The sequence below is a fragment of the Saccostrea cucullata genome, unplaced genomic scaffold (assembly GCF_032062105.1).
Source record: "Saccostrea cucullata isolate Sc308-1 unplaced genomic scaffold, CSIRO_AGI_Scuc_v1 ctg503, whole genome shotgun sequence".
NCBI classification, from domain to species: Eukaryota; Metazoa; Mollusca; class Bivalvia; order Ostreida; family Ostreidae; genus Saccostrea; species Saccostrea cuccullata.
This window is the reverse complement of record NW_026935642.1, coordinates 180,621-203,090: the sequence shown is the minus strand read 5'-3', so window position 1 is coordinate 203,090 and position 22,470 is coordinate 180,621. Positions and strand designations below refer to the sequence as shown.

General features: G+C 33.2%; 2 protein-coding genes across 4 annotated transcripts; one reads left to right on the top strand and one right to left on the bottom strand.

The window, feature by feature from the left end:
* Nucleotides 1-913: 913 nt before the first annotated feature.
* Nucleotides 914-5,781, bottom strand: LOC134243474 (TBCC domain-containing protein 1-like). The gene is made up of 2 exons (XM_062725742.1): nucleotides 5,639-5,781; nucleotides 914-2,833 (listed from the first exon to the last, which is right to left on the bottom strand). The coding sequence occupies exon 2, from the start codon at nucleotides 2,803-2,805 to the stop codon at nucleotides 1,093-1,095; it is 1,713 nt and encodes a 570-aa protein (XP_062581726.1). The 5' UTR covers nucleotides 2,806-2,833; nucleotides 5,639-5,781; the 3' UTR covers nucleotides 914-1,092.
* Nucleotides 5,782-5,912: 131 nt separating this feature from the next.
* On the top strand, nucleotides 5,913-21,032 carry LOC134243473 (putative sodium-coupled neutral amino acid transporter 10). Of its 3 annotated transcripts, none has more exons than XM_062725741.1 (16): nucleotides 5,913-6,009; nucleotides 14,458-14,590; nucleotides 14,843-14,960; nucleotides 15,187-15,232; nucleotides 15,397-15,490; nucleotides 15,649-15,789; nucleotides 15,961-16,082; nucleotides 16,373-16,475; nucleotides 16,836-17,018; nucleotides 17,611-17,725; nucleotides 18,375-18,493; nucleotides 18,739-18,937; nucleotides 19,069-19,184; nucleotides 19,466-19,861; nucleotides 20,149-20,473; nucleotides 20,564-21,032. In XM_062725741.1, exons 2-16 carry the CDS (start codon nucleotides 14,498-14,500, stop codon nucleotides 20,878-20,880), a joined length of 2,487 nt encoding a protein of 828 aa, XP_062581725.1. In that variant the 5' UTR covers nucleotides 5,913-6,009; nucleotides 14,458-14,497; the 3' UTR covers nucleotides 20,881-21,032. The 3 variants fall into 3 exon arrangements, with proteins under 3 accessions (XP_062581725.1, XP_062581724.1, XP_062581723.1); XM_062725740.1 differs by having other exon boundaries at nucleotides 20,149-20,518; XM_062725739.1 differs by having other exon boundaries at nucleotides 20,149-21,032.
* Nucleotides 21,033-22,470: the final 1,438 nt, after the last annotated feature.

The window sequence follows — 22,470 nt, the reverse complement described above, 5'->3', positions numbered from 1 at the left end:
CGATTTCGATCGACGTGAAGTTTATTTCTCATACAAGGGCACCGAAGTGCCCATTTTTATACGATTTAAGGAATTAAGTAATTAATATTTCATACTTAAGGACTCGCTTTAAAATTTTCAAAAAACATTTTTTTTGCACAAATAGCTATTTATGAAGCTAGTTTAGTAATAATTAAATTAGGGTGCATCCCCAGAAATTAATTGTTCAAAGACAATGAAGTATTGTTGAACAAAAATCACTATTCATATTGCTTACTTATATGGGGAAAATACATGCAGAAAATGTGTTCATGCCCTAATGCAAATGTGTTAATAACCAGATGAGCTTTGATATCACTATATGGCATTTGTATGGATTTCAATTTATCAACCGTTTTATGGCATCACATATAATAATCATCGAAATCCAGTCAAACCGTTCCCAATGAAAACCGCCCCGGTCAAAGCGTTCCCAGATTTTGGTCAAAGCGTACCATGATTTTGGTCAAAATGTCCCCAGATTTTGGTCAAAGCGCCCCCTGACATATTTTATAGAAATATGATACAACAAAACCGCTCCCTTATTTTGGTCAAAGCGTCCCCTGATTTTGGTCAAACTGTGAGGTTTTTATCAATGCAGATGATTATTATGTGATGATTAATCACATAATAATCATCTGCATTGATAAAAACCTCACAGAATTATAAACTTGTAAGTGTGCAAGATATACAGGATCCTTATCACAAAGCCTGAACATAGATTTCAATTTGACTTGAAGTTTATCTATTGCATTAAGAGCATTTGCTGGAAAAAATATTAAATTTGCCAACATGGAAACTCAGTCAAAACTATGATTCAGAAGTCAAAACAATGTTGAACACCATTTCTAAAATAATTTATTAATCACTGGTAATGGAATCCTTTAATGGAATTTCTTTAGATCTTAAAACCATGTCATACAAAATATATGTTATCCTTAGGCTAGCAATCTTTAAAATCTAGTACAATTCATTAGTCTAAAAAATCATGCAGTATGTTCATACAGTTGTTTACTAGTAAATACTTCCTGCTTCATCATTCAGGTAAGGACATAAAATATGTTTATCACAAGATCACTTTTTCAGTGTTTGATTTTGTAAAGGCACTACAAGACTATCTAATTCACGCTTGTGACCGGTTTCTGAAAGCCAAACATGGAAACGAGATTCCACAAGTTTCTGAAAATCCTTTCTCTGTTCTTTTGACAATCCTGACTCTTTCACTGTTTTCTGCCAAGAATCTATCTGCTTCTGACGTTGACTGATGGCTTTTTGATACTTTGGAGGCAAAGGCATCGGAATGCTCCTCGTCTTTCCCTCAATTTCAAAAGGAACATTGAAGGTGAAGAAATCTTGTGTAGACAATGTTTCCCAGACTGGGGTGGTGTCCTTATGATCTGGACCGATACAGAGGGGTTGATCCCACAAATTCCGACTAATCCCGATCCCACTTTTAGACATCTGCTCCTCCAAGGTTCCGTAAAATGTGTGATAAGGGGCCAGAGTAATTGATTCATTTCCTCCTAGAATGACTGGTCGATTAGGGGTGAGGAGATGCAGAGTGCATGAGGTACTTCCACTGATCATGACATTACGGGCCACAGAAATCACTGTCAAGTTCTCACAGTGACTGATATATAAAGCGATTTCGATAGGTCCCAATATCACAGTACTGTTACGACACTTTTCAATGGTGACTGACCTAAGAGGTGATAGAAGATACAAATAGGAATAATGGCTTCTGTGAATTTTAACACTGCTTCCTTCCAGTGTGCCTGAACTCCTTGCGATCGTCTGCTTGCTGACCTGACTCATGATGATGATTTTGTTACCTCTCACTTGCTCTTTAGGAACAACATGTGCATTGGTTGCTATCTTGCCTCTCTTTGTTGTTGACTCTGCCATGGCCTCCTTATCCTCTCCAGCCATTGGCCAAGACAGACGACGCCCATTAGCAATACATGAAGATATTCCAAACGGATTCTGAACCAAAGAATCTTTAAGCCAGGTGCTTAATTTACGTAAATTAAAAGTCCTTGTCATTTTAGAAAAGCCACTCTTGTGTTGAACAGTCTGCAACGTAGCAATGTCTTGTAATGGGATTAAAGATCGACATTTGTCAATTGAACCAGCGATGAGAAACCCCATAGCTTCCACAGCCTCAACGGTCAGTGCCGATTCAGCTGGATGAATTTGACTGTAATTTTCAGGTTCCACAAGAAGCTCCAAAATCTCCTGAATGTTGTGCTGAACAAATAACATATGGCTGTGGTCATCCAAGGTTTTGTTGCCTCTTGGTGTGCCTCTTCCAGAGCTTTCCAGTTCCTGAGAATTCTTCAGACTCGGCCATTCGTCTCCTGCTACTAACGAAGCTTTAAGTGAGACTTTGTGAAGTTGCTGGATGTAAAGATACAAAACAAATTTTAGAGTGCCTACAGAAACTTGTGAACGAAGTTCATCCACTTCAGACTGCTGGGTACACTCTGTAAACCATTGATCCCATTCCACTCTTTCAATGGCTGACAAGTCCTCACTTAAAAGATGACAAGTTGAAAAATATATCCATGCCAAGTCCTCTGATAAGTGTAATTTGTTGCAAGCAATGTGTCTCCACACTGAATAATTCAATTTAGGGAATCCTGAGGATCCTTTGTTTTTTGCATATATCACTATCTTCTTTACATTATTATATGCCAGTCTTGGATGAGGTGCGATTGGAAACGCTCCATAGCTAAAAGGCTCAGACTTCACCCACAGGCTTGGGGATACTTCAGTTCTTGTCTGCATGACGGGGGTCTACATCAGGCCAAACAATCTGTTAAAAAACATAATATAAATTATTAATAGACTTTGGTTTGTCTGATTCTGATTATGATGACTGATGTGAATTTAAATCAACCAAATTTTGATTAAATGATTCATATAAGGTTCATCAATGAAATTAGTTGGAATGCTCTAATCGATTCTCAAGACAGGTCCTCACAACAGTTTAGTCAGGTTGAACTATATTCCATAGACTAGAACTCTAATAATGAAGCAGAATGAAGCCAAATCACTTCAGGGATTTATCTATTTGTTTTGATTTAATACCCTTTTCATGTAAAGGGGAAAAATGGAAATGATTGATAGACATTAGGGCTTGAGGGGTGAATATGGGAGTCAATGGGGCAAGAATGCTCTCCAAGAAAATTTCTAGATTAAACATTTATTTTAATACATATATGTGAAATTTAAAACTATATTTTATGAAGGTTCCATAAATGCCTCTCAGTTTCTGTGCTTGCACAATCAGAAGGCATCTGGAACCAGGCTAAGAGTGGTTTGATATTGAAAATTTTTTTTTTTTTATTTCCGTAGTCCTAAGAAGGGCAGAGGAGGATGTAACGATTTAAACAAATTTTAATCTAAACAACCTGAGGATGTTTCCATATAAATACATGCATGACTTTTTCTGTCCAATACATTTGAAAACCCATGGGGTTATAATTTGAATTAACTTGAATTTCCACTATGTAATGAAGGTGTCAAATAAGTTTAGGTCTGGTGGTTCTTAAGATTTTTTTAATATTCCACTTACTTTGAAATAATCATATGAATTTTCCCTTCAAAAAGGGTGTCTTTCCATTTGTAATGGTTTGGGCTGTGGATATTGCAGGGTTTGTAATGACATTAACTTTTATGAGTACTAGACCAGTAGGGCTACTTCCCTTAATTTTTACTAGCCCTGACCTTAAATTACTAGCACTGACCAAACCTGCAAATTAACTGCTAATCGCTAATTCTATTAGGAGATTGTTTCAACAAGCCAGTTGAGTCAGGTTCATCAAGACATGTGAGTACTGTAAGCTTTAAAGATCATTCAACAAACTTTAATAATTTTTTTATCCTAAATATTAATACAAGTAAATCAATTTCGGAATATTTTTTTCGGTAACTATTTATACGACATTGATACTTAGCGACACTAAGTTCTATCACGACTTGTTTATTAAAGCTGTAGCTAAAAATAGCAATTGTGTCATACAAGGATTTTTTTTTTAGAGCTATAAGTGTGTTTACAATCTGACAAATTACCAGGTAGAAAAAAAATCTTCAAAAGTTTTCAGAATATTTATTTGAAAGACTGATATGAGTGTTAACAGTTATTTCATTAACATGACAAATCAGTCTAGTACACATATTTTTCATGACCAGACCACTCATTTCCTGGACTGGGTCAGTAGGACATGCCTTATACTTCTAGTGACGACCATTTAAGGAGGAAGGAATGTAATACAGTCTTCACGAAAACTTTTCAAACTAACTGGCCAGTCGGACCAGTGAACTTTCAAAATTTACTGGCCCACCAAATTTTTTACTGGCCCCCTAATTAAATAATAAATACATTTTCATAACTGTAAATTTATACATGTTTACGTACTTCAACTTAAGAAATGCCGCCACTTTTCATTCTTTGTCGCGTTTCAGTTGTTTGTTAGAAATTCGCACATTTTACGTACAAGTTAATAGTTACTAGCTAGTTGCGGTTGTTACGTAATACATCCATGTTATAATGTGGTTCTAATAATATGATTCAACAACACGTGCTTCTTCTTTTTTTTATGTAATAATGAAATTTACGCAAGTAAGTCAGTTAAAATATATATTGACTGTGTATGATTTTTAGCAACGCGAAGCTCAATAGACTAACGTGTAAGAACAGAGGAAATTCGGACTGAAATCTGTACATACCTCAGCCAAATTTCTCTGTGCAACATTCCCAGTATTCCTGCACTACCCAATGTCCTTTGCGCAAATAAATAAATAAATAAATAATAACGTAAAGCATAAAGGCTAGATCAGTTTGTAGAAATCTTTCAAAGAAACAAAAAATAACTCTACAAATTAAGTTTTTCAACCAAAATTGCACTAGGTCTATAGTTTCAAACAGACGCTCGGCTGTCTCCGTAAGCTCCGACGAGCTCCGTGACGTCGTGTGACGTCACAGCTAGTCGAGATGTCTCGTGCGGCTTGATCAATTTTTAGAGTGTTTTTCATGGTACAACTGCGCTCGCCCCAACGGTCACACCGTAAAACATATTAATCAACAAGCCCATCGGACTTCTTGAATTTTGATTTTCATTGACCCGACATCAAAATTCACTGGCCTCGGTCTTCGGACCAGTGAGTTTTCGTGAAGACTGGTAATATGGTTCTGGCCTCAGATATCCGTCTGGATAGCTCTGTCAGTAGAACACCTGGCTAGTGACACAGAAGTCCAAGGTTCGATTCCTTGTCCAGTCATACATTTTCTGCATTCCTGTTACATGCAGATTCAACAGTACAAACAAGCTTGAATCATCATGCAGGGTAAGGATGCTTTGTGGCAAGTTTGGCTGAAATATTGACCCATTGGTTTACACATGGACGGACGGACTCAGAACAAATGCTCAGGGAATAAAATTTTAGAACCAAAAAAAGATAATGCTGAGATTTCTAAGAAATTTCTACACAACAATGAATGAAAGCTAGCAATGGATGTTCATGTACATCTGATGAACAAATAAAACTACAGAACTCTTAATGCTAGATATACATACAAAGCAAAGCCAGTTTTCTGAAATGATAATCAAATTATTACCTTTTTTCATACATTTTCTTCATTTTTCCTTACTATTATTTCGTGCTACAACATGACAACAAAATTCATTCAATGTATGTTATGTGCATTTATTTCACTGTTTTAAACCCATATTTTAAAACGCTTCGGTGATACTCTTATTATTTGCTAATTCAAACATAAAAACATTCGTTCTTCCTGTAATTGTCGGGATCGGGATTCTATCAGTTTGTTTACATCACACGTTGCACACTTGCACTGAATATTTTGAGGATGAGGATATTTTTAAAACTATGAGTAGGATGACAAAAAAACAGAAATTGCTATGTAGAATATGAGAAAAATAATGCCTTTTCCAGATGAGAATTTTAGACATAGATAAAATAATTGGAGTAAGTTGTGTGTGATTCATAATATGTTCAAACTTCATAAAGGGTGACTGGAAAAACCCGAAACCCCCCCATTTTTGGAGAATACCCATACAGGAGGGGTGAAACCCCAATAAAGTGGTGGAAACCCCATAAAATTGAACGTAATGGGGTACAATAAGGCCTAAGATGATGTTTAATTGAATGATATTGACATCCGTAAATTTTTATAGCCAATTTTACCTCAGAATCGACGGAAATTGGGCGCCATTACGAGTTTACCGTACACCACGCCCGATCTAAATTCGAAGCGAGCTGTTTTTCAGTATAATTGTATAGATAATACTAGAGCCGAGCTCGTTGCAAAGCAACGAATAGGTCTTCCGTTGGAGCTACGAACTAGAAGACGTAACCTTGAGTCGAGGTCAAAAGCCACATACTTGATCTTTCCAAATGACCTTGTGCTAAGCAATAACTAACTCTCGTTAGAGCTAAAATTGAGATAAAAAGAGTTAGGTCAAGGTCGAAAGAAAGGCCAAGTTCAAAAACGGTGATGCCATTAAATAGCTCTCATCAATATGCATCAACATGTGAAGTTTGATAACACCATTTTAAATGGTATTTTTAAAACTGAGCTAAACACTAATTTAAGAAAAGTGAGGTATAAACATGTATATAAAGTCTAGTTTAAAAAAAATTTTAATGCAATTGCATGACTCTAATTAATTTCTTTCAGTATATAAAGATTGATAAAATTATCTTGGATAGTTTGTTTGAAACTGAGCTTTGAACTGAGCTAAAGGCAAAGTGTGACAGAAGGAGAGGCGGAAGGACATTTTTATTCATTTTAAGGGATGGGGTACTTATAGTGATGAGAGGAATTTAACAACCTGTCGCTCCATGAAACATTATTTTGGAATGTCTGTATACAGCTGCGTGGCTTTTATTAGAATGAAATTAGTAGTTTTTGAAATATCTAAATAATTCTTTTATTGACGCCGTGATATTTGATAGGCTGTATAATAGCTGTTCGGATATAGTGCCGTTTGAAGGTCCAACACCTTTCTTTTAATATAAACAAAGGTTCTAGTGATCTTTTTTTCTGTATAGTCGAAATGCAAGGGAGAAAGAAAGAAACGTATGGGGTCGTTCAAAAACAAATTAATGAGTTGTGTTTTTCATCTATACAGACACCTTTTTTCTTCTGGTTTTCCTTTTTTAGCCGGGTTCATTGCTCGTAGAGCAATGCCCGGCTATTGCAACGGTGAGCAATGGGAAATGCTGCTTCTTCACCTCCAAACTGAGTTTACGAGTAAAAATATAGTGCGTACGCCCAGCCGCTGTTGAGAAAACAAAATCCATGCAAACACCTTAAGAAATAGTAAATCGAATATTTTTATCAAAATATTAAATTGTTTAATATTTTTCCTGGTTCCTTTGACTAATATTTTACAAAGCAATTTAAAAGGTGCAAAAGGTTTTCACCAGGTATCCCTGTCTGCGTCATATTCTATAAATAAATGTTGTACTATCAGGCTAACACAAATGCAGGGAACACCATTAATGACTTGGTGTAAAACTTTCCGCTGAGGACACATCAGTGCAGAGTCGTTTGACATTAATCTTGCTGCATCTGTGATTAGTTACTTCTGTTTGTATATATAAAACCCCGAAACGATACATGTGATAAATATTTTACGCTGTTAATTTCTAGCTGTATTTTATTTAATTTTTAAAACATTTTAATATACATGCCATTGAGATATTTTTGTATGTAACATATCCTCTATACGTCTGAAATTGATTTTAAACTGTCACCACGGTCTTTGTTCATATTATGAGCCCGGCTTTCAGTACTTCTGAGTACTTTGATTGTGAATTGCCGTTTATTTTGTTTACAAGCTTGTGTTCATAACGCTGTTCATACGCTGTTCATATATTCATAATATTTTTGTGATTGTGTTAGAGAGTGCACATGGGGAAATGAGACTCTTTTTTTTATTACTTCAATAAAATAATTCGTAAATTATAACAAGTAAAAATCATGCGTAAAATATTTTAAAATCTTGCTTAAACTTGATATTAAATGTTGAAATATATTTCAATTTCATTGCCATTAATATCTCATGATCATCGATAATTTATGGTCATAAAAAAGAGTTTATATCAGATACTCAACAGCCTGAGAGTGTGTAAGATTTGAAAAGAAATCTCTTGATTTTCAGGATAATGATGATGTGGTTAAAGTGCATGGTGAATAAAAAAAAAAATTAGGAGATTTTCAACTTCTAGTAAAAATTGTTTTGAACTTACTCTACATCTACAAATGACACAAAGATCATGAAGATATTTTTTTTTAATTTTGCACTGCGATTTGCAGCATAGCCTGCTCTGCAGAAACCATGAGCATTATCACGTAATCAAGATCCAGGGTATCGAGGCTCGGACAGGCCTACACCTTCATTTTGATGACAATAAATTCTTCTTATACATCAATGAACATGTTTTTTTTAACATCGATAAATCTATTTATGAGCAAATGCGGTAAAATTATTTTTTTATTTTGCTTTGAAATCAGCCGGGAATAGAATTGAAAAACTATTTCAGCTTAGAATTCCTTGCATGCGAAAGAATTTATTGCTTTGCAGCCAATTTGATGTTTTGCATCAATTAAATTCGTACTGACATTGTACATGTAAAGGCATGTAAAATATTCTGTTTATTGGACGAAATAGTATACCATTCTGTACAATATCATTTTAAGTTTAGTAGCAAATAACTGCAAACTCAAAAGTGCTTAATTTCATGGTGGATTTCCCCCTGTGAATTAGAAACGTTAACTCCACTTACAATTATCATGCATGCGTATGTCACAGAGTAAATTCTAAAAAAAATTATTTTAAAATGAAACAGAATTTAATTTTATAAAAAGAATTATTTTCAATGCTTAATTTTGACATATGCTCAAATTCATTTATCATAATCTAGCAATTAATGTTTAGACAGCAAAAAATAATTTGTCACTCAATATTTATTTTAGGAATTAGTGCCAATTAATCCTCTGCCTCAAAGAGTGTCCGACTCGTATGTGTGATAATTGCGTAAACGTGTTAATTGAAGTTTGAGTGAATCCCGTATGTTGTGTGAGAGAGTCAGTTTTAGATCCGCCGTGGACTATCCCGGACGTGAAAATTAGATGCACTGGACATTCCGTCATCAAGAAAATATAGTTTATCTCTGGACTATTCCGAGTTACCAAAACATTTGTGTGTGTGCCCGTGTGTGAGCGTTACAACTCGTCTTTGTTTTATGTGACTTGACTTGATTTATTTTGCAAAATACTAACTTTTAACTTTTTCTTGCTTTATTTTCGTTTAATAAATTTTCATCACAAGTTCACTTGTGTTACGTACATGTAGTTTAAGATTCATAAAACAATTACCACTTCGATAAATACAGGAAAAAATGGTGTAAACCTAGCTCGTGTTTTTTTTCCGGCTATCAAAAGGCATAAAACTTGAAATGAATAAATGCACAAGCGATTACGATTGATTAAAACAAGCTGAAATAGAGTGAAATTGAATGATATGAAAGGAGTCGACATGACTTCAAACCCAATTTTCCATTTGTAACTATCGGAGTACACAACGGATTTTCAAATCGACATACCCGCTGCTATCTGCGGACACGTGCTTGCAAATGAGGACTGGGCTACAAAATTTTAGACACAAAGTGACAAAGCTGGATGTAAACTGTTTATAACGTGAATAATAGTATATTTTAAAGTATTTTTTAACGTTCAATGTTTATTAATATTGATAAAAAATAATGAAGAAACAAAAGAGTGATGGTAAAAATAAAACGTACATAATAGTACATTACGTATCACAAGACTTCCATCACTAATTATAATTATTTGCCGAAGCCCCTTTTCAATTACAATTTAAATAAAATACATTAACACGGAATAGAGAAATAATTCTGCGTGAACAGTCCAAAGAAAGCGATCACAATTAAAAATGATTTATGCACCAGTGTTTCGAATTACGATTAAATGAGAGATCGGTGAAGTATTATTATTGATTCGATAAATTAAAAACATGATTTTCTATAAATTGATAGGTATTTGTACACAATGGATTTTAAACACGATCACAGACACTTGCATTGTTTACGACAGGTGGCTGGTACACTAGTGACCTAGTTAGACAGCGTGGGATTTGCGCGCTTGATTACATAACTGTTACAGGCGATCTTGGAGATCGCCAAATGTATACAACTAATGATCGTGAATTATTCGATGCATCAAGTTAAAATAACTTATAATTGTTATAATTATCAATGTAGAAAGATAGATTTAATATATTCCGTTTATGAAGACGTTTTCACTGTAAAACTAATTAATAATAAATAAAAAAGAAAGACTAATCGTTATAAATAATTTATTAGTGAACCGTAAAGCACGTATTTAGCCCTATTTAGAAGAAAATTAACATTAAATACCATAGGATTTATTACTGATAGGAAGTTTATGTAAATTATACACATGAAGAGGTCTGATTTCCTTTCCGAATGAAAAACACTACCTGTTTACCTGGCCTGCTTTCAACTACGTATTACGCAATACCCCCGGTATAATCGAACACAAAACATTTTCATCAGATTAAAAAGATGTCAAAGAACAATTTTGTTCGTATAATCCAGATCGAAATATTTACCGTTTTTGAGCTATAAAGCAAAAACTTTCAAGCTCCCTAAATCCCTAATCATAGGGGCCAGCCCCTTTTGAATAGAATTATATGAAAGCTCTTGCAATTATGCACAACTTTTGTTCATTATGTCTTAACAAAATATTTTTAGTTTTCAAGATAAAAAGGAAAACATGTGTAAATTTTCGCTCTTTTAGACGTTCTATTTTTTGACCCCTGTATAGCGCCATTTTGAATAGAGAAATCGAAAAACAAAAACCGATGTGCACAACTTCAATCTTTCTGTTATCTAAAACCAGTAAAATTTCTGCTCCAGCTATAGTGGTCTCTGAGCCTTTGTCTGGAAATGAAAGCCTATAATTTTTCGTTTAAAGGGAAATAACTCAAAACCGGAAGTGACTTTTTGAAATTATCGACAGCATTCTGATAGAATTTATTACCATCTATAATGTCTGAAAATTTGAACAAAATCCATTGAGAAGTGAGTGAGATATGAGGCCTCAAAGTTGGCGTCTAGGAAGAAAAAAAAAAAATAATAAGAATAATCTTAATCTTCAGAATCAGTAGAAGGTCTTCCGTTGGAAACGGAAGACCTTAATTAAAATAATTCATAATAATTTCCACAATTATATTTGTTTTACAATGATAATAGTAAAATATTAATTATGTAATAAGTATTTAACAAAAAATGTAAGGACGTTAGCCATTAAGAAAATATGAATTTGTGTATTAATTATTATTCATATTATCCCAATGTTACCAGCTCTAGCCACGTGGAGGCCTCCTTTTTGTAGAGCTATAATTTAAAAAAAAAAATTTCATTTAGGATATTTTAGAGAAAATCTGAATTTAGAGATATGAAAATATCCAAAAGCTGCAAAGCAACATTAACAAAAAAAAAAAAAAAAATAGTAAAGATAATTCATTACTATAATTCATTACTTATTTGTTACAAAGAGAACAAAAAAATAAATAAAATTCAAAATATGAAAATACTGAATTTATTTTTTGAGATTTAGACAAATTCTGAATGTAGGGATATAAAAATTTGAAATTCAAAGGTTCAAAGCAACAATAAAAATAATAATTACTTAATATATGTTAAAAAGAGAACAAAAAATAAATCAAAGTCAAAAGATGAAAATACTGAATTCTGAAATAAATAGTAAATTAAAATAATATATCAATTTTCAAATATTAGATATTTTATTTCAAAGTAACTTTTTTATGTTCTTTTCTTAGAAAATTTTTTTTTTTACATCAGTTGTTTACATTTTGAATTGTCTTTAAATTATACAACATTTATGAAATAAAAGAAAAAAACAGAAGAAAAAAAAACCACACAACAAAATAAAAGAACTGAAGTTTTGATGGAATTTTAACTATGAAAAATGTCTGTTTGAACTGGTTGAAAGATAACTGAAATTATTTGATCATCTCCAAGCACAGGTATTTTATGTAATTTTACGCTTACATCAACTGACGGTACTACCACTATAGTTAGACCACGTACCTTAGGTAAAAAGATAGGTCAACAAAAACGTAAAAAAGTGGACAGGACTACAACTTTAAAAAAATCTAAAATACAGTAGATCAGAGGCCAATAATCAGTCAGTCTTAAACCAAAAAACAAAACCAAAAATGTTTTTAAGATTGTATATTTATTATTTTTTCTAGAGTAGGGCTAGTATCAGGCAGTATTCCTCCCCCGCCAGACGGGTGCAGACCAGTGAATACTGTTTGGTGTTGTGTTGTGTTAGGTTAGGTTAGGTTTGGTTAGGAATGTTATTGTTTTTTTAAATGTTGCTAATTAAATTATAAATTCCTTTCTCTAAAATTTTTATTATGGTATTTTATTTCATGTATATTACTAATCTTTCATTTGGCTGTAATATTTTTATATATGAACAAAAGATTGAATAGGAATAATGATCCAGTATCTTTAAGTTTTTTAAAAATCTTTTTAAAGTTTTTTTTTTATTTTTTATCTTTCGGTCCTTTGGTTTTAATATTTTTGTTTCAAAATTCAAATCATGGCTCTACACTTAAGGAGGCCTCCACGTGGCTAGAGCTGGGAACATAAGGAAACTGTGAATATTTTCAGTTATTACTAATTTAAAAGGTCTTTATTTATTAATTTGTCATGAATTATCAAAATTATCAAAAATTCATATTTTCCTTATGTGTGTGCTAAAGTCCTTAAAATGAAATTCTGTAAAGCATAACTGTACAATTGAGAATAGTAAAGGTTCAATGTATATACACATGCCCTGCCAGAGGGGGGTTGGTCAGACTAGCTGGGAACACAGGTGTTTAAACAAAAGGTGTTTATTATCAAGTTGACCAAGTGTCAACAGCTGTGTATATAGTGCATGTACACACACAGGGGTGCCTGTCTATCCCAGTACAAAACAACAGAGCTAGCTGAGGTGTGAATAATATTCTCACAATAATGTTACAATACCAACTGTACAAGGATTCACATATGCAACATGCACATTTTTATTATTTTTTTATCATAGTTTTTTATTTCATAGACCTGGATTCTAATAATTTCATTGTAATGGATACATGTTGCTTTCTCATATCAATGAGTATATTTTTTTCTATTACTTGCATAAAAAACATAACAAAACAAAACAAAAAACAAACCAAAAAACAAAACAAAAAAAACAAAACAAAACAAAAACAACACACTCTCCCCCCCCCCCCCCCCAAAAAAAAACAGAACCAAAAACATTAAAACAAAACATTATTAACTGGAAAATAATAATGAATGAATACTGAATTTAAAAATTAATTATTAAACATAGAAGAAAACATTTCAAAACAAACAGCTTAATTAAAAATTAAATAAATTAACAAATTCATTCATTAGTTAATTTAATTTAATTACATGTTATAAATGATTGGAATTTATAGAAATGACTTTATTTCTTGATTAATGCCTTATGGACTAGTTAAATTCATAAAAAAAATCAATTAAACATTGCACTGTAATGTCTTTCAACATGATAAATATTTCATACTTCTTTTATATTCTTAAGGTTTCCTTACAAATAATTTTTAAAAAAATAATATTCATACATAATATAATATTCATATTGATCAAGATTACAGTAATTATTTCCACGGATTACTCGAAACGACTTCAGCGATCGCGAATTTAGATCGGGCGTGGTGTGCAGTATATCAAGACAAGAAACCCGTCGATTCTGAGGTAAAATTGGCTATAAAAATTTACGGATGTCAATGTCATTCAATTAAACATCACCTTAGGCCTTATAGTACCCCATTACATTAAATTTTATGGGGTTTCCATCACTTTATTGGGGTTTCACCCCTCCTGTATGGGTATTCTCCAAAAATCGGGGGGTTTCGGGTTTTTCCAGTTACCGCTTCATAAACGTTTATTAATCCCTGTTGAGATTCTGCTAGGCTAGATATTTGGATTGACGCCGTCGTCAGTCCAAATATCTAGCCTGGCAGAATCTCAACAGGGATTAAAATGTTTATGTGTACAGGATGGGGAAACAGGGGAATAGACCTACTATTATTTGCGTATTTTTTTGTGTAAATTTTCCTTTAACCTTTTGTTGACAAAACCTTCTCTAGATGAAATTTATCAAATATATTATAGTTATATATAAATATATTATAGTTTATTAGTTAAAATTTCTTATTCAAAATAAGAAGGTCCTTTGGCTTATTTATCACACACAAAATATGCTCCTGTTATAATTATATATCATCTCTGTTTCAGATGAAATAATTTAGAAAGTCGCAGAAGAATCATTGTTACAATGGCAGGACACTACAATTGGCCGCATGTGCTGAACTTAAGTAACAGCATCATTGGTGTTACTGTCCTGGCCATGCCATTCTGTTTCCAACAGGTGAGCAATCATCTCTACATAGAGTTTATGATTTAAAGAGTCTTTCTTTCATGTTCTGAATTACAGTTTATCTTTTTGTAGTCTACTAGCATGAGACGTTAAATTAATTAAGAAAAGGTGTCAAGTTATTGCTTATGTATAAACCACTACCATTGAATGAGTATGAGTTGCACTACAATTTATATATAGTTATTTGTTATGTATAACATGCACATCCTGTAATCGCAATGAATAAATTGGAATTATTTACAGTGTGGGGTGGTGTTGGGAATACTGATGCTGTTTTTCTGTACATGGCTAACCCTGATGTCCTGCAGGCTCCTCATAACTGCTGGGATTTCCTCCAGGAAGCGATCCTATGGATTCCTAGGTTTGATTTCTGCCATTTTTTTCTCAAGCTTTCCCAAAAAAGGATGGACTATTTGTTTTATCATTCAAAATGATATTTTCCACCAAGCCCAGTCATATAAGTGTCTGCCATTGGTTTATTCCTCAGGAACACCCGTCCTATATTTTTATTCCATACATGGCCCAAAATATTTGTTACATGAAAAATTATTTCATACATAAATGTAATTTTCTTTATTGTATTACAGCACAGTATACCCATGGAGCTCCAGGAAAGCTGGCTGTAGAACTGGGGTAAGTGGGTCTGTAGTAAATTGTCCCATTAATAATCTTTTTTTGACAAAAAGACATTTTTAAGAAGTATTTCTTAACTATTCCTATTCCTGCAATATTTCCTTTATGCCCTTTCTGGATTTATTATATAATATATAACATTTGTTTCTTGATCTTTATATCAGTATGATAGGTCTCCAGATGGGAACTCTCGTGGCTCAGGTGGTGATTATAGGAGATCTAGGACCAGCAATCATATCCAAGTGGACAGGACTGTCGGTATGTACCAGTACATGTATTTATGAATACTGACCTAATTCAGTCCATATAGTTATACACAATACACATTTATCAAATGAATTTTTTCTATGTGGGATGATAAATTATGTTATTTTTCATACTTGATTGTGATTCTACTGAAATGATTTAACTTGTAGAACACGAACAACTTGCGTACAGCACTGATAATGTTGGCCTGTACCTGTATCGGTCTGCCACTGGGTCTTCTCCGGAATCTGGAGACTGTCAGTAGGGCCAGCACCTTCTGTATCTGTTTCTACTCCATGTTTGTCCTCTATGTAAGTATCACCCCCTCCCAACACATCTATATGTTTTTTATAAAGAAGCTCTTGGTTTCAACAATAGATTTAGTGATTAATACTGATTTAAAAATTATTTTCTTTACTACAAATTAAAAAAATAAGCTGTTTCTTATTCAATGAAATAAGGTGGTAGTATCTTTAATACAGGTTGTTGGATTGTCTGTTCCTAATCTGAAGGCTGGAAACTGGTACGAAAAAGTCAACTTCTGGAGAGTGGATGGCCTGTTTAAATGTTTGCCAATATTCTCCTTTGCTTTTGGATGTCAAACGTGTGTATTGAAAGCAATTCCTATCTCCTTCTCCTCTTGAACATGTACTAGATTCAATATTTCTGTTTCATATCCGTAGATTCTGAAATGAAACTCTGGACTGTTAATTGAAACATTTTTAAAATATACATTACGTGAGTTAGTGAATCATTGCATTAAATTGATTTTGTACATGTTCTTCTTTTGAACTAGATTCAATTATTGAAACATTTGTAAGACATACATTACCTGAGTTACTAGGATTAGTGGATTAGTTTTGTATCTGTATTATACTTTTTATTGATTTTCAGACAGCTGTTCATTCTCTATGATGCCCTCCCTGAGCCGTCTCTGAAGGAGATCAGTGCCATTGTGGGTAGTGCTGTCAACATGTGCACTGTAGCTTACCTACTGGTAATAGGATTATTTTAATTTAAAAAATAAAAATAAAAAACACTGTAGAGTCATCATTGTGTAAGGGGAACCAATGTTCTTGAATTTCATGTTTCACTTGATCCATAAATTTATATCCCCAATGCTGTGACCCATGACTTTTATCAACATGTCAGTTCATAAAATCTTCAGTAAATGCAAGTTATCCACAAAAGTACATCCTACTGAACAAGTGAAGTATTTTTTTGCTCTTGACACATTGTCCCCACAAATTAAAATGATTTACAGTATTCGTTTTTAATAAGGTAGCTCTAATATATGGCCAGAGGAAAACTTTACTTAACATTTAATTTTACTTGAAATTAATAATTCAATTTTTAGGTTGGTTTCTTTGGGTATGTGGCGTTCTGTGATACCACAATTGGTGGCGATGTCATCACCCAGTTTTCAGAAACTCTAGTGGTGGATATTATACAGATTCTATTTGTTCTGTCCATTGTTGTCTCATTTCCCCTCATCATTTACCCGTGTCGAGGAAGCTTCTATACTCTGCTGTTTGCTCAGGTGGGTAAAGAAAGTAGAGTCCTCAAAAACCACCCACTACACTCAATGTATGTTATGTACCATTAACAGTTGTGTATACTGTAGATTCCTAATTATATGCATGGAATTATTTATCGTGTAATTTTGCAAAATAAAATTACTCATTTTCATTTTTTGATGCTGAAATCTATGTAAAATCTCTTGATAAAGTGTCCATTTACAGATTATCTTTCTCGCGATTTGATGTAGAAGAGCCCATTTGCAATAATAAGTTTGAAAAATAAGGAATCTACAGTAAAACGAAAATAGCATAAAATCAAATTGTTATTTATTTTCATATATAGAATTTACAATCTAGCATTTATAAGTCATTCTGCAATATTAAGTAGTCAATAAAGAATATATAGTATTCTCTTTTTAAGCTAGAAAGCTCTAGTTTGCATAACCAGCAGACAACTTATTAGATATATGTATTGATACCTAACTAAAGCATTACTTAAGAGACACTGTAAATTTTTAAGTCACTCCCTGTTTTGAAAATATTTCCTTGAAAGAGCATGCATGATATTTAAAGTACATGTACAGGGATAAATAAATATTTTCTTTCTTCCAGAAGCCCAAACATGAGGACATAGAGTCTCGGCCCATAATTCCAGAGATTCATTTTAAAGTCATCACTGTGTGTATAGTCATGTTTGCAATGATAACAGGAATTCTAGTCCCCAATGGTAAGGACAAGAATTACTGTTTTGGTGATGCCTATAAGTGGAATTTTTAGCTAGAAGTAATATAAGCAATTTTGTGGGTAACCTCTGATGTGGAATGAATGAATTGAATTGAATTGAAAATATTTTATTGACAAAGCCAAAAGGATAAGACACAAGTTCTACAACAACTTAGATAGTCTTCTCCTTGTACAAAATTTTATAACATTGCTATAAAGTACAATTATTTTTCAGTAACAAATCAATTAGTGGTGTCAAAGACTGTAATCTCTTGATACCAGAATACAATTCTATATTTACAAAAATTAAGATTTTTCAGAAAATCTACCACATTCTTTTAAAAAAGTATGAATAACTTTAAAAGTTTCTACATTTTGTTGAGTGGAGAATGAATCAACACCCCATAGCATCAAATGCACATGTATAATATACAAATTGTTGGTGATAGTAAATTTTAGCAATCTCAACAACCTTGCTAAATTTCTTCTTATATGGCTGTTATTGTCAAATCAATTAAAAGTTTATATTTGGCAAAGATTTATTTCTTATTGTTGAAGAATATAAACATGTACACAAATGCAAGAGTACTATATAGAAACAAATCAAATATACCTGATATCTTCCCCTTATTGTGCATTTTTAAAAATTTTAGTTGAGTTTGTCCTTGCGATGAATGGAGCTACAATGGGAACGTTGATTTGTTACATCTTCCCCGCTGTGTTCTTCCTGAGAGTCATGACTGGATCATCTGACAAAAAGAACATTGCTCAGGTACACACCAAACTTTTCACACCGAGGCATTGTTTTTTGTCATCACTGATGGCATAAAGGGTTTCATTAATACATCTTTGTGATGCATTTTGTGTGGTAAAGATATATGTATTTTAAAGTAGAAAAAAATTGAAGCCAGCTGCTAACATACAAAATTTATCATCAAAATTTGATTTTTATCAGGGATACACCCTCTTGGTATAGTAAAACTGTGTCCTTATTAGATATTTCTTTTATTATTTTAGTTTGTTTTCATTGTTGGAGTTACAATCATGGTCCTATGTACGTACACAACACTGAACTCCCAGGACCATGTCAAACCAAAGCCAGTCATCACAGACAAAGCAACAGTGGCAGCTAAACAGAGTATCAAGTCAGAGGAGAAAATCAAGAAAGATAACCCTGTTATTGATGTATTCAAGAAGACTGCTGGGCAGGTCATAGGTAATCAAAGCAAGATTTATTAGAAAAGTTTATTTTGTCAATTTGCTATACATGAATTTTTTTCTTATTGATTTATAATATAGTTACATTTCTTATATGATAGATATTTACATGTAAAAATAATATTATAGATAAAGATAGAAGAGTGGACCCACCAGACAAAGACAGTAAAGTAAAGTCATTACCTGAGGATGACATAAGACAGGAACCACCAAATCCCCACCCACCTGACAAGGGACCAGTAGAGGTAAAGTCTACGGCCAGATCTGAATGTTACTGCATGGTTGGGTAGGAAGCTCTTAGTTTCATGTATATTGCCGGGGGGGGGGGGGGGGGGGGGGAATTAAACTTGTTACTGTCCCTGTTATGGAGAGTCTAACAATTAAATGTGTATCAATTAACCAAAAAAAAATTAACATTATGTCAGAAGACAAAGGCACATGATCTGTGACATTAAAGTATTTTTATAAAATTTATTTATTTAGTTCAAACAACATGCAATTCAACATGTATGTTTTCAACTTTTAGGTGAATAATAGTCATAAAGAAAGTGTGAAAGAGACAAAACCAGTGAAACAGACAAGCACAAAACTGGTAAAAGAGAGTAGCAAGGGTAGTAAAAGACAAAAACAAAGAAGTAAAACCAAAGGAGAGGGACCAGAAACTGTCCTCAGGGAGGAAAGAAAGAAGAAGACCATGAAGGAGGGAGAGGATCCTGTCAAGGTATTAGATGAGGGGGAGGCTGTGGAGGGGGGAGATAATGAGGAGAAGGTCAAAGAGACGGAACAGAAACAACAGGATCTATTGGACGAATTAAAAAAGCAGCAGATAGAGCACAAAAAACTGATCCAGGAGCAGCGGGAGATTCTCAAGGAGCTAAAGGAACACAAAAAGGACGCCCATAAAAAGGAGGAGGGGGCAAAGGTAATAGGTCAAATGTCAGGTTAATCATCCCATATTTCACATCCTCAGAATGTAATAGCTGGTAGATTTTCCACACAAAACTTCGATATGTCATCAGAGCCTTAACAGTACTGGTCTAGACTGGATTAGAAATAAAATCTCAGATTACATTGTGACTTCGATATGTCATCAGAGCCTTAACAGTACTGGTCTAGACTGGATTAGAAATAAAATCTCAGAGTACATTGTAAAAATTTTTTTTACTCTGATCCTTAGATTATATGTTTTTTCCTTGTTCTTCTTTAAAGCAAACACAGGCACCGTTAAATAATGAAGGGCAGGTTGTAAAGCAGGATGCAGGACCAATTCAAAAGAGAAATGTACCAAATGTAGATCCTCAGCAACATCAGAACATTCCAGCACAGGCACCGGGAGTAGGCCAGCAACAGATCCTACAAAATGTGCAACAGCTGCAGGGTCAACAACAGGGTGCACAAGGTCAAAATCAACTGAACCAGCAGGCTCAACAGGTGAATATACCTGGCCAAAGTCAGTTCACGCAACAGCCTCAACATGCCAACCTACAAGGTCAGGGTCAGTTAAATCAACATCCTCAGCAAGCCAACCTACAAGGTCAAGGTCAATTCAACCAACAGCCTCAGCAAGTCAACCTACAAGGTCAATTCAATCAACAGCCTCAGCAAGCAAACTTACAAGGTCAAGGTCAATTTGTTCATCAAGGGAATCAAGGCAAGATTATTCCAGCACAGCAGTTAGATCAAACGTTTAAACCACAACAGCAACCGATAAACAATGACAATTTCAACATTCCTAATCAACAATTTCAGATAAAACAAGCACCTAGTAGGAAGGATGGAGAAGTGAAAACTCTGGACGGAGACAAGCCAATCGTTGCTCAGGAATCTAGACTTTCTGACAATATGCAGAATAAAATAGGTGGTCCAAAGACAGTGGAGAAAAGTCAGAAAACAGCAGAAAAGAAGGAAGGAAAAGTCAAAACTCCTCACTCTGATATCTAGAAGAAATTTAACTTATAGGTTAATTTTTGTTCAACTACAAATACTTCAACTGTTTCCTGTTCATGATGTTATTTATGAGATATATGTATCAGTGTTATGTACATGTTTTGGGGGAATGTATTGATGAATGTCCTAAATGTACAGATGTATTTTTTATTAAAAAAAAAAAAGAAGTGTTTAATAATCAGAGTATTTTATACACAATGTAAATAATTATTTATTTTATATGTAATAATGAAATATTTATTCTTGAAAATAAGTGTCATTAAACATTCCTGCCTGGGAATATTATTGTTTTACCATGTTGTGTATAGTATGACTTAAATTGACTTTAATACATGTAGTGGTCAAACCCCCAAAAATAGTAACTGTGCAAGTGTTTGTTTTAATGGAAAGGTTGCAAGTAATGGAAGAATGCAAGGAATTTTCATTGTTTATCTCTGAGGACAATGTATGTACATGTTATTGAATAGTTTGGTGTACATGTATGCTTTAGTTAAAACACTTAAAATATCGAAAATATTCTCTGCAAATAAGTACACATATCTTTTTTTAAAGGCTTTTTTTGCTTTACATATTAAGGGATGTCTGTGAATTTGTTTTATCTTAGATATACATGTAGTATCTTTCTAACTGTCTTTCTGGTTTGTTGAAGAAACTGCATTTTGTTACTAAACAATATCTTACTTTATGAAAATACCAATGTAGAAAAAATATCAGAGAGATTTCATATTTTTAAATTATCAGTGTATGCTTATTGCAGGATTCTTGTTGTGGGTGCTAATTTTTGTACTAAAGTTATTGTCTGTTAATGCTACACTTTGTTTTATAATGACTATTTTTTATTTTTCAGATTAATTTTTTAAGTGTGAATTAGAAAGTGAAATAACTGTATTCATTAAAATCTTGATCTGGGTTCAAAGTTTGTCAGAAAGAATTCTATCCAGATCATGAAAAAGTACAAAAAATATGGCAGAGACATAAATATATAACATAAATGTTATTTATGTCTCTTAATATGGCTATTTTTTTTTTTTTTTTTTTGAAATATAGTCTTAAAATTCAGAGAAAGAATCCATCTGTCCATATTTTCAAATGAGAAAAATATCATTTTGTTTAAAAAAAAACTTCTGATGAGTTTTAAAAATAATTATTTTTTTTCTGTAAAAATTTGGCGACCGTTTCACTAACAGGTCGGAGCACGTAAACGAAGACATAAATTGTCCTTTTGAACGAATTTTATTCTTGTGTACAAATATGGTTATAAGAAAATGTAAACCAAAGATACTTTTTATTGCTGGCAGAAAGGTAATTAATTTTCCTCAAATTAAGTGATCTTATTGAATGTTCATTTATGAGATTTATTGAGTTACTGCTTCGTGATGTAAAGCTGTTGTTCCTTATCTTTGTGGGTCTCTCCACAGATGGAGTGTAAGTACGATTGTTGAAATGAATCTATTAAAATTCATTTATTTTATTTTCTATTGAAAATAAATGGTACTAAACTTGAGGGTTTTTAATACTGTTTATTTAGGACGTTTCCAATCACTGATTTGGGATGCATCCCCCCCATAAACCCAAGACAGTTTT

Coding starts and splice junctions, on each gene's coding strand:
- LOC134243473 (XM_062725739.1), top strand. CDS start 14,498: ATGGCAGGACACTACAATTGGCCGCATGTGCTGAACTTAAGTAACAGC. Junction 14,591..14,842: donor TGCCATTCTGTTTCCAACAG/GTGAGCAATCAT, acceptor AATTATTTACAG/TGTGGGGTGGTGTTGGGAAT. Junction 16,476..16,835: donor GCACTGTAGCTTACCTACTG/GTAATAGGATTA, acceptor TTCAATTTTTAG/GTTGGTTTCTTTGGGTATGT.
- LOC134243474 (XM_062725742.1), bottom strand. CDS start 2,805: ATGCAGACAAGAACTGAAGTATCCCCAAGCCTGTGGGTGAAGTCTGAG.